Raw genomic sequence first — 12,441 nt, 5'->3', positions numbered from 1 at the left:
TATTCTAACAGTAACAACCTGATTATACCAGTGTGTTAGTCCCAGATATGGTGTATTATTCCCTAGCTTTAGGAATAATTCTGGTACTTATAGCCTCTGGCTTCATTTAACCATAGCCCTAATCACTTCTGATTAAAACATACATAAATGAGTTTGTGGAAGTTTTTTTTTTTGTTACACCTCAGCTTCTAGGATTTTTTTTGCCCCGAAGGAAAAAAAAGAGAAAATTAGGTTTCAGCATAGAGAAATGTTTGAAAGACTGTACAATAATAACAAAAAATATTTTCATTTCCAGAGCATTTTATTTAACCGCCTCATTAATACAATTTTATTATTTTCATTTGATTAATTGCTGTAGGTTTTGAGTTTGGGTTTATTTTATTTTTCTAGTTGCTCCTGTTATTTTCTTCATGTTTACCAAGGGGTTTACACCATTATTTCTCCACACAAATAACTAATTAGTCAACCATTTTCTCATTTGACGTTTCTCAGTGGCGGGGGACTAAAAACTGAATTTCATCTAATTTTTCATTCTGTTTTGATTGTATCATTGGAGATAGAGAATTGTGATGAAAGCCAGCCTATTAAATCCCTGATGTGACAAGCAAAATAAAGCTGGACTGAGGAGTCTTTATCTCAGATGGGGAGATGGGGTGCACCAAAGTGCTCTGCAGATGGAAACAGGAGCAAATCCTGCCTGTAGTGTGGCCACAGCCTGCAACCCAAACCCTCAGGCCACAGGAACCACTTCCAGGGCTAAAATCCCTGAGATCAGGGCCAGACAAGGACCAAGGCAGGGAATTGTGATGCCTGTTCAGACAGGATCAGCATAAAGCATCTGAAAACTTAAGTCTGGACATAAACTCCCACAAACTTGAGGGACACTCTGGGGTCACCCAGGAAAAAGCTGCTGCAGGGAGTTACAACAAAAGCTTTGATGCCCCATCTGCAGAGCTGAGGGATTCACCCTGGAATGCACCCAGGTTATCAGAGAAATGTGCGTTTTCAGTGGCCAAAAATGCACAGAGTCACCTGTGGCAAACACTGAGGGGGGGGGGGTTAATTTTTTTTTTAAATTGTACTCTAAGTTGACATTTCCAGCCTCTGAAAATACAGACGGTCTGCAAGCCCATAAATCCATCCCATGAAGCTGAAAAATGGCTCTTGCATAAATCCTCAATCTTCAGTGAGTTTAAAATTGCACCTGACCTAACACCTTTCTCAACAGCAATGCCATAAAATGTGATTTATTTCAGGTGTTAGGTTTTAATGATATATGTATATGATATATTTATTCTGATTAATAATAGTATCGATTGCAGTTAAATTTGCTTTTCTACATTTTTGATTTTTATTTTTTTAAAGAATCTAGCCGAAGTAATTTGAGCATGTCCAAATGTCTGCAGGAGAGCACTGCAGGAGGTTTTTCACAGCCTGCTGCACATGTAGCATAGAGCCACACTTTTAGTGCATTTGAATCTGAATTCAAATCTGTTCATTTCATATGATTTAATGGTAAAGAAAGCTAACCATGTTTAGCTTGGCAGCTGGAGTGTGTAAATCAAAGACGGGCACTGGAAAGTATAAGCAGAGGTCAGTTCAGATTTTATTTTCCTTTCTGACTCTCTAACAACCTCTTTGGAAGATTGAGTTAACTCTGTGTTAATAGAGCGTGGTTACAAGGACTGTGTTTAGGCCAAGGTTTAGGCCAGACACTGTGAGGTTTAAGATTCACAACAGGTCCTGAAAACTGTCAGTGACGATCTCCAGAGGTTCCTTCCAACCCCAACCACTCCGTGATTCTCTGGAATCACAAAGTTAGACACACAGTTCTGAAAGCCTTGAGGATCAGGAATCAGCATGCATGGTTACAATTGACAGGAAAAGATCAGGAAAAGCCCTTTAGTGGGGTCAGCATTTATCATTTCTCTTATAACCTGGCCTGGAGTTCTTGACATGTCTAAATGCTTACATTTTGTCTCACTAACATTGTGTGATGAAGCATTTATGCTTTTGTTTTCCCTTTGATATGAAATCCTCTGGTTGCCTTTTAGTACTTACCTGTAATGGAAATGAATTCAGGTATCCCAAATAACGCCTCCCTTCTGCTGTTAGGACAGGCTTTGTCACACTAAACACAAGGGCCACGAGTTAGTGCCCTGTACAAAGCTGTGTTTAGGGGCTGCAGCAGAAGATTTTGGGCAGCAGCTTTATATCTGAGTAAAAAATGGAATCCAAACCTCTGTATTCCCCTGCACCTCGAAATTAGTCCATTTAATCAATCCACATTGTTCTTCAATATCTGAAAAAAAAGTGAATCACAGAATAATTGAATGGTTTGAGTTGGAAGAGCCCTTAAAGACCACCTCATTCCAACCCCCCTGCCCTGTGTAGGGATGTCACCCACCAGACCAGGATGCTCCAGGCCCCATCCAACCTGGCCTTGGCAAATGAAAACCCACAACTGCTCTGACAACATTCTTCCAATGGCTTTAATGCCACAAACATTTTAAAATTAAAGATAAAAATAAAACCAATCTTGGAAGTTGCATAAAAATGATCTTTACAAAACCAAATGTGAGTATAGTTACAGAACATTAGCTGTAATAGACATTAGAGAATTGTTATTATTGTTTTTGTTGCACGCGGGGTAGGAATAAGAGACCCAGCTGTGCAAGGCTGGGAAGGTACAGATATTTATGGTTTTGCCCTCCCCAAAGCTTATAACCCAGACCAGCCTGGGAGCAGGAATACCTTTGTTATCTCATAGCCAAAAAGCAGAAAAATTGCCGTGCGTCCTCAGTAATGAGCGTGGGTGTGGTTCAGCTGGAGAATTGCTGTGCTGCAATAAGGTTCCCTTTCTGCTCTTTTTGGTGCCATATGCTGCCGTAATTAGTGCAGGCAAAAGGTAATGAGAGCACAGTGGAGAAGAGGGAGCTCCATGGGAAGCAGTTGATCTCTAAAACTCTGCATTATGTCATCCCTCTATAGAGCACAATGCAGTTTTAATCCAGATTTTTAATGTTGCACTTATATTTTGGGAAGTTGTTTTATCTTTCTCTGAGAAGCACCACTGCTTCCCCAGGTGTGCATCTTCGTGCTGTAATTGCTGTACAAGTCTCTCCCAAATACCCATTCCAAATACCACTACTCCTTTTTCCAGGGGTAGTGGCTCATGATTTTTTAACCAGAAATTCATACTGGTTTCATTTAAAGATTACAGAATATCTGTATTTAGAGATTTTTTTCATTCAGAGGCAAAAGGGTTTTTCATGCTGAACTCACAGGCACAGGCACACAAAGTTACCTTCTCCATTATTATTTTACTTGAATTGCTCTGGAAGAGCTCACAGAAAAAAATCATGTGCTGCCATTACATGCTGCAGTCTCAGCATGAGCAAATGTGAATAACGTGAATGTTCTTCATTCCAAATGCAAACGTGCAGCTATACTTAGGGGAAATATTAGGTCACTGATTGTTTATACTTATGTTGGTGAGACCAGGACCCATAAAAGGAGCAGGTATGAATTGGATGTTGTGTATGAATAAATTTGTTATATTCCTGAGACTGGCTCCTGCCAGGCAGAGTGAAATGGTGTGAAAATCTTTACTATCAGTGTCTTGTCACAGAATGTTTTTGGTTGGAAGGGACTTTAGAGATCATCTTGTTCCACCCCCTGCCATGGGGGGCTGACACTTCCAGATTTGCCCAAGACCAGGAAGTAAACACACACATATGGATGGATGGATGGATGACAGAGAACATGGATTTTTACTCATATGGGTTTGACTCTATTTCAAACATAGGTTAAAAAGAATTAAGGAGATAGGCAATTTGAAAATGTCAGGAAATATCTTTCTGCATCTTTAGAAAGCCACTCAAATATTCTTTTCTGTTCTATCTTGGTACTTTTGATGTCCCTTCTTGCCCTGTGCTCTCAGGCCTTTTGCAGTGATTTACAGATTTTATCCTTTTAACAGCTTTTCCAGGCAGAAATACATCCTCACCATTTTAACCCTGAGATGAGGATGTAGCATGAATGAAAGGCTTCCCTAATTCCATTTTGGTGGAGCTGGAACCCAAAATCCAGGCTGTGAGTCCCAGTTCAGCCAGCCCAACCTTGCTCCCTGCTCCACCATGGTGTCAACAGCTGCTACAGTGTACAAAGCCTGACTGGAGGATCAGGCACTGATTCCAGGGACCAAAGCCACTGCAGCCCTTCTCTCCTGCTGGGAGCTCTGGTGTCCCTGTAGGACACAGCTCGAGCAGCCTCCAGATGCCCCAGGGTGAAAATCCCGACGCTGACAGAATCACTGTCCTTCCCTCCGGTCAGTGCCATGTCAGGCTGGCTCAGAGGTGTCATTCAGCACACACTTGGCACTGATGCATTTTGCCTTCCTTCCCCTTCTGTCAAGGCGTGAGAGCCGAGCCTCCTTGACTCAATGTGGGAAAGGTCTGGTGGACACCAAGCTCTGGAAGCCCTTGCCAAGAGCAGCATCTGAGTGTGCGTGGCTGCTCTCCTGTGACACCCTGGGCCATGGCACTGTTGGCTGTGAAACCCTGTTTGTGGTTAGTGCAGGGTTGTGGCTCTGGCTGGATTTCTGTGGCGGTGTTACACACCTCTGCACACCTTCTGTGACACAGCTCTGGTCTGTGTAAGCATCTTTGCTAACTGAGCCACCAGCCAGCGGCACCAGGCAACCCCAGGAGCTGCTCTCAGAATTATTTCCCTCTGTTGCAGCAAGGGGGAGATGCCATTTATAAGTTTTAAATTATTTCCATATATCTGCTACTCTATTTGCACCAAATAGACAAGTGTGTATTTTGATTTGTGCTCTGTTCAGCATCCATAACCTCTCTGTGCCTCTTTGTAGGGCTGTGTTTAAGGTGTGCACTCAAACATTGCAGCAGACAATTTCCAGCTGAAGGGAATTGTTTTTGCTGCTCTCTTTGCAATGCCTGGCTTATAGACAATGCCAGGCCATGAACCCAGCGCAAGGAGGTCACAATCAGAACATGTTACACACATTTTCCCCTGCCCTCTTGGCATGCAAGCCCTTGGGAACTGTGAGCTGTTGGCATAGCTTAAAATTTATAAAAAAAAAAACCAACCCACAATGAAATAAACTCCAGGAGCAGCACTAAATTTCACTGCTGTGAAATTTAGAGTAATTGGCACACCAGAGAGCACAGCTCTGTGTACATCTGATGTATCAATGTGTTTAGGACTGAAGAAACAGTAGCTACATGCAGGCAAGTTCATGTTTAACGACCTAAAAAATGGTCTGATTTAAAAGCTGCTGTGCAATCAGCAGATCCCACCGAAATCAAAAGTGGGAAGTGAATCTTTGCATTCCAAACTTCTGTCTTTATCATGGTTTTTATGATGGGTCTATTCTAAACCTTTGCTAGCAGAGCCCTCAAAAAAATGGAACAAAGAACAATCATCTTAACTGTACTGCAATATGCTCTTACAATAAGTAAAAAGTGTGGTGGGAAAGACAAAGTACTACTTTTACAATATCCTGTGCCAAATTACAGGTTATACAATCCAGTTTTTTATTTGCACAGCCAACAGTGCTTTGTAGAGCAATCAGGGAAGATAATACAATCCATTTTACATTCTCATTACTTTAGAAGTGTTGAATCCTCTGAAATGGTTTCGGGGTTAATTGAGAATTTGCAGTTTTACAACAGACTAGGAATTGTTTAGGCTGCCCTTGTTTCATATTTTTGTGCATACCTTTGTTGCAAAGTTATAAAAATAACAATAAAAAGAGAAACAAAGAAGTGAAATGAAATAATGATCTGCACTGTTGCCATTCCAGGCACTCATTTTTGTGGGAGATAAAGCTGAGGTATTGATTAATGTTTAAATGGCTATTAAGTGGAAGGACATGTTGGGCTGATGGAACATCTCACTGTGCACTGTCTTCCTCTGATTCTTTTCCACATATTCCCTAAGGGATAATTTCTGCTCCTGGGGGAAGCCAGTGGTGAAGCTCTGAGTTACTTTTCTGCCAGCATAAATAAGTCAGCTATTTTCCCTGTTTGTCTCCTTTTCTGCATAAATTCCAAAAGTTTCTGGTTTCCAAATCTGCTCTTTAACTTATTTTAACATAAAAACAGCTCATAAAGGTGTGTATTTTTTCCTGGCTGTATATGCAGAAGTTTTGATGCTCACTCTGGCTGCCTGAGCACCAGAGTGTTCCTGTGCACCACAGTCAGGCTCAGCAGCACCCAGGAAGTTGCATTTTTCAAGCCTGAAGCAAAGCTGCGGTAAAGAGCAGCAGCCTGGACAGGGCTATGTGTCAGCACTTTGTTAGCAGCTGACATTTTATTTTATTTTACCTTTTTTTTTACCCCCCAACAATGTGTTATTTTTGTTTATTCCTTCACAGTTGCACTGATAATTTTTTTTTTTTGGCAGCATTATCACACAGGAGTTTCAGGTGAATTCACTTCCAGGTGAATGCTGCTGTGAGGCACTGCCTTGGCGCAGACTCATTAAATAATTACAGGTTCCATGTCAATTACTGGTAATTTAAAATGTCTATAAAAGTTTTTATGGTGGTTTATGACCTATAATAGTTCACTACAAAAAAGATAAACAGGTTATTATCCCATGTATTGATTATATGATTGGAGTTTTGCTTTAAAATATTAACACATTTAATTGGAGAGGGAATTGGTGTCAGTTAATTCACTTCTGCGTTGTTCTATTACTTAATATATTTAACTGAGTATGGAATTAGGCCCTAATCATGAACATTCTTATGTTTATTGCTTCAGTCAAGCAGGGAAGTTCCTGGTGTGTAAACTCCACAATCTCTTTGAACATTTCCAGTTTGGGGGGCTGAATATTTGTGCTGATTAAAGGGAAAAAGCACACCAGCGAATTCCATGTTGGGGGGTCTTGGAGACAGCATTTCCAAACTTTGATTAAGGCAACATGGATGTGGTTGAATTTAATCAGCAGAAGGAGGAAACTCCAGATCCCAGAGTGCAGAATAAATGTGTGCAAACAGGGCTGGGTGTAACCACCTCCCCACAGACCTGGTGAATTCACTGTCTGACTCTCTTTTTGCTGCCATTCCCCACAATTCAGTGCATTTCCAGCTCACCCAAAATAACTAATTGTAAAAAAAAAAAAAGTAAAAACACTCAAAAAGTAAATTAAAAATACAACTTCTAGTCCAACTGGAATTCTGAGTCTGGGAAAAGGAGGACTGTGACAGGATTCATGAGGTCAGTGTGGATGCAGAGGCGCATTGGAAGTGCTCTGGCTGTGTGACACAGCAGTAGGAAACAGCTCCTATGTAACGTCTTAAATATTGATTTGTCTGCTAAACTTTGGGACATATATTTATCTCCAAAGAAATTGACTCAAACTTCTCTCTGTATCTCCCTCTGCCAGCTAAGCCTAACCACGCTGAACTGTCTCTAAAGGAAGGCACAAGGTTTTAATTGCATTTTTGAAATATTGGGAGATCCTCTCGTAAAAGCCACTGAGTGCAAAGACAAATTCCTTTGCAGTAAAGTGATTGTTTTGTGTTTAGATGTGTAATTTGTTAACAATCTCTGCACTTTTATTCAGGTATTCAGTGTACAAGGACCCAGCAGGGTGGCTGGAAATCAACCCTACCAACGGCACCGTTGGCACCACAGCAGTCCTGGACCGGGAATCTCCCTTCGTGCAGAACAACGTCTACACTGCTCTCTTCCTGGCCATAGACAGTGGTAACTATTACTATTATTAATATTATTATAATTAATATTATTATCCATAATATCCTGTGGTTTTCCTGCTTGAAAAGTTCTGTTCTGGAAGCTGCACGTGTAAAATTAACCATGTGCTGCAGCACTTCCCTGCGTGGCCACCTAAAGGTATTAGAGATCATTGTGGAAAGCAGAGGAAAGAGGAATTACCTTAAAACTTCAAATTTAGAGCAGCTTTAATTTAGGTTTATACCTCACACATTTATTCCCACACTGATGTCTTAATGCTAGGTGCAATTAGTCTAGAAACATTCTTGGAAAGTAATAAATCAGAGTTAATAAATCATCCTAATCAGAGTTAATTTCTTCACAGTATTTGAGCAGTCATCATGCCTGAGGCACCTAAATACCAATAACAATGCATCTTTGATATGCTGGATTATAATCTATTCAATGCAATAACAGTGACAATAAAAACATCACTAAACCCCTTGTTAAAATGCAACAATTTTTGCATATTGTGTGTATTAAAGTTCCTTCTGTCAAATAGAATCCAAATTAAGCTATCTAGGGAAAATTCAGTGAGTAACTTTGGAGCAGAGAAAGAAAGAGAAAATCCTGAACATTCCAAATCTCTCGAGCTAAAGGCATAAAATAAATAAAAGATTTGCCTGTAATATTACAGCTAATATGGTAACACTTTTTCACAGCTGCAGCTGGTTTAGCCCTGGTGATGAATTGTAAAATGCTCATTTTAAGAGAGCAATTCTACATTTTTGTAAGCACATGACTCAGGGAACATTTGCAAGGCTTGACAGGAGAAAAAAAATATCACCTTATGTAGAACAGAAAAAAAATTCTGCTGAGATGATGATTTACTTATATATTAATATACATATTTTCCTTAGGAAATTTCTGTGGAGAAATGTAGTACTAAACATATTTCTGTCTTTTACTTGCTATTGGATAGAGATGATTTTTTTTTTTTTTTTTTTTTAATGCATCTTAAAACCTGGTGCGCTGGGAAATGTCATCTCACGATGAAAGTAAAAATTTGGGATATTACTGAGGGGTTACCCAAAGGACGAAGTTGTGTTTTAAAGGTGAAGTCAGACATTGTCAAAGAGACCAGATGGAGAAAGAAACCGAGTGGTTTTGACTGTGGGAACCAGCCTGAGTAATGTGGATTTTGGGGAACACTTTTGTGCTGCAACTTAGGCCTTGCTCATTTATGCAAACCCAGAGCCTCGCTGCTTTTAGTTCTTAGATTTTTTTTTTCCATTCTGGAAAAATGAGAGAAGGGAAAGTTGTGCTGAACAGCAGAGAAAGAGAGGGAAGGAATCCTGTTCACCTGGGGTACTGAGCCAGCACCTGATTCCAGCCCCTGTAGCTGTGTTTATTTGTGATTGTGCAGCTCTGTTGGTGCAGGAGTTCATCTTCTCCAGCACCATAAACTCCTGTGAATGTTGTGGTTACACACCACATGTGTGCATGCAGGACTGTGGTGCTAAGGGGTTAATAGTAATGGCCATTTCAGAGCGCTGCACTCCTGCAGTGTGCAGCCCTGCCACACGTGGAAGTGGGAATAAACAGAAGAACTTAATTAGCTCATATTAACCTTGTGCCCTGTATCACCTCTGGATTAATTACCAGGCAGCTTGGGGAGCACCTTAAACTTAGAGATGGGCTGGCAGGTGGAAAAATTTTCTGCTGGCCTTCATGAATGACTCTGTGGCCAAAGCAGCCAAGGAAGTTTTGAGTTGATCTCAACAGCTTGGGGGTCTGCCTCGTTCCCTGCAGGGATGACTGGGACTGACAATACCCCTGGAAAGTGATCCCAAACTTATTTCCAGGCCACTGACAATGTGAACTAGCACAGCTGGGAGACCTACTTCATCTCTCCAGCCATCACAGCTAATGCCCAGCTTGAAATATTGCATTAGATGAGAAGCCAAATTGTGGCAGAATGATATGACATGAATACAGAATTATTTCAGGACTCAAAAAGAAGGTTGTGTTAACTTAAAAAGGGAAAAAAAAATCAGGTTGAATGTAACTCTCTGCATTCTCTTCAGAGCAGCATTGTCCACAGACTGCAGATCTCTTTCTTCAGGGTAATAAGTGGAGCCTGTCTAATACCAGTGGATATGCCTGGGACTTCTCAGTGAGAGGGCAGCCAAAGGCAGGATTAAAAATTGTCAAATGAAATAGGGTAATAAAGTGAAAATTTACAGGCATTTCCAATAAAGCAAGTCATTTGCTTGGGCTAACAGGCTTGGGGTGAAAAGGGAGGAGAGGAAAAAAGAAATACTTTTCCAGAAATTCCTTTTTCAAAAGCATTCAGTGGAGGTCTTTATTTCCTTTGGCCTCTCATCTTATGTCTGAGTCAAATCTGAGATGTGCTGGCACAGGCACTGAGGAAGTCTGAGCTGCCATAGGCTTTGCTTTCCCTTCCTGGGAATACAGAGAGCTCAGGCAATGCCCAGGGCACAGCCCAGCAGTGGGAATGGGTACCCAGAGCAGCTTCCAGCAGAGCAGGCACTGTGAGCTCTGTGTTAATCTTCACCAGAATTTATAGTGATTAACTCTAAAATCACATAAAGCCTTGTACTTAGACATTGCTGAAGTACCTTAGCCATATCCTAAACCATAAACATTATTTAGTGTTCGTAGCATTTAGAGTTTATATGCTTACAGAAAAGAATCTGTTGTCCCATTGTGTTCCATGATCACCTCTTTATAAAATAACTGTACATTTGAGTGCTGTCCTGGGTGAAGAGTGGAGACAGCTGAAAACAAACCCCACAGTGATCCTTTTTCCGTCCCCTTTTGCTGATGTCAACAGAGAATCTGTCATCAGTTCCAGCAGGCACTGGCTCCTTGTTATTACACTCCAGTGCAGGGAGCAAGTGCCAGGGCATTATTTTTAATCTGTAAAGTGTTGGATATTTCTGTCACAAGTAAAACCTGGAGCTTTGTGCTTGGTAGTTCTTTGTATAAATCCATCACACCTTTCTCTATTTTTGGGATATCACAAAACTGTTCTTTACCAGTAGGACAGTAACAATGAATGGGGCATAGCAAATGGAGTCACTCCACTGCAAGAAATAATTTAGCTCTTTATGAGATTCTTTTTGACCTTTATGATATTATTTCTCAGTATTATCAAACTAACTGCAGGTAGAGGTGGTAAAGTAAGAATTATGTTATTCCTGTTCTAAACAGTTCCTGTACCTTTCCAAACACTCTTAAAACAATGTGTAACAGCAAATTTGATGGAAACAGTGTTAATTTATAGATAATAAATTTTGACCTTTTATGGGGGCGCATTGCACTTTAAAAATTACTTTTTGGAAGAAATACCCTAATTTTCTCAGTACATTTGATTTCAGTAAAAGGTCAATGTAAGTGTCTTTAGAATTTGAAAACTTTTTATTAAAGACCTGTGTGGACACAGAGTCTCTGGCCTATTAAAGAAGAAATTAAACATTGGTGGGAAATACCATGCAGCAGAGTTAACACATTACAGTGTCATGAACTGTGCTTAGTCTGAGAATGAGCTGATAACAGGGCAAAGTCAGGTTTATGCAATCTCGGGAAACATCAGAGATTTCATTCAATTAACAAAATTGCTAACAATGGTACATTTTATTTCCTGGATTTAGCCCTCTAATCACTGAACCCAATGTGGTGTCACAGAGTTATTGGGAGCTTTTCTGCCAAACACACCTGTGTGAAACACAGAGGAGAAAGCATTTGAGTTTGAGAAACCTGTGTGGAACAAACCTTCCAAATGTGCTGTGTGACCGTGCTGTGGTGTCGTCCTGCAGGTTCTGGTACTCACTGGGAAACTTGGGATGAGGATCACAAAGCAGAACACCTGTACGTTTTTCTCATAAGGAGAGCCATGCTAAAAACTCTCCAGGAAAGGTCTTTTTTTCTCCTGTATTCTGAGAGTTTGAGTCACAATCTAAAAAAAGTAAGGGAGGAGTAAACCATGTCTGGAGGTGAAGATAAAAATACCTGGAAAATGCATGAAATCTTTAAAAGATAAAATTAGTTTCTCCCTTTCCTTTTAGAGGCATGAATAATAATTTATCCCCAGATTTACCTTATTTATGCAATAATCCCTCTTTTTTTTGGAATTAATATCGCATTTTGTAGCTTTTTCTATCTCTTTAGGAACAAAATCTTTGGTTGTTTTTGGTGGCTCGAGTCATGGAAAACCCACCTATGCTGTCCAAAACTGTCACGTGGTGACAAATAATGACACACTCATCTTGCTGGTCAGGTTAAATGCCAACTGAAGCTGAATTTCACTTTTCCCATGCCACCCCAGTGGGGTCCCACCCACCCAAAGCCAGGGAGAAAGATTCTCCCAGCGAGAGAGTCTGATCCAGTGTGAGCATTCCAGCTTCCTTCCCTGCCATTCCTATCACCACGGGGCTACCGGGACAGAAATTGGGAATATGAGAACTTCTACTGCATTAAACAAAGAGAATAAATGTCATTAAAAGTAGCTTTAGGTGTGAGTTCAGGGTTTGCCTTGCTCTACACTTTGCCAGTTAAAAAAAAAACAACAACTTCGACCTTGCTTCTCTGACTGTGGCCAGTTGTACTTGTGAGCTGTGGCACTATTTCAGTTTTCCTCAGCAAAACGAAAAAGTCCTGAATCAGGGTCTAATTTTCCCTTGTTCCCGTGTTTCCAAGGCCCAGTTGA

General features: G+C 40.7%; 1 protein-coding gene across 2 annotated transcripts in view; it reads left to right on the top strand.

Annotated features, from left to right (window-relative positions):
* The window catches only part of CDH13 (cadherin 13), a 451,854-nt gene that overhangs the window by 412,418 nt on the left and 26,995 nt on the right, over positions 1-12,441 (top strand). For both annotated transcript variants that reach the window (XM_048316534.1, XM_048316533.1), the window contains exon 11: positions 7,600-7,742. In XM_048316534.1, the coding sequence (XP_048172491.1) occupies positions 7,600-7,742 (143 nt within the window). The remainder of the gene's footprint in view (positions 1-7,599; positions 7,743-12,441) is intronic.

The sequence above is a fragment of the Corvus hawaiiensis genome, chromosome 12 (assembly GCF_020740725.1).
Source record: "Corvus hawaiiensis isolate bCorHaw1 chromosome 12, bCorHaw1.pri.cur, whole genome shotgun sequence".
Classification (NCBI taxonomy): Eukaryota; Metazoa; Chordata; class Aves; order Passeriformes; family Corvidae; genus Corvus; species Corvus hawaiiensis.
The sequence above is the reverse complement of the archived record's forward strand: the minus strand, read 5'-3'. Positions and strand labels throughout refer to the sequence as shown.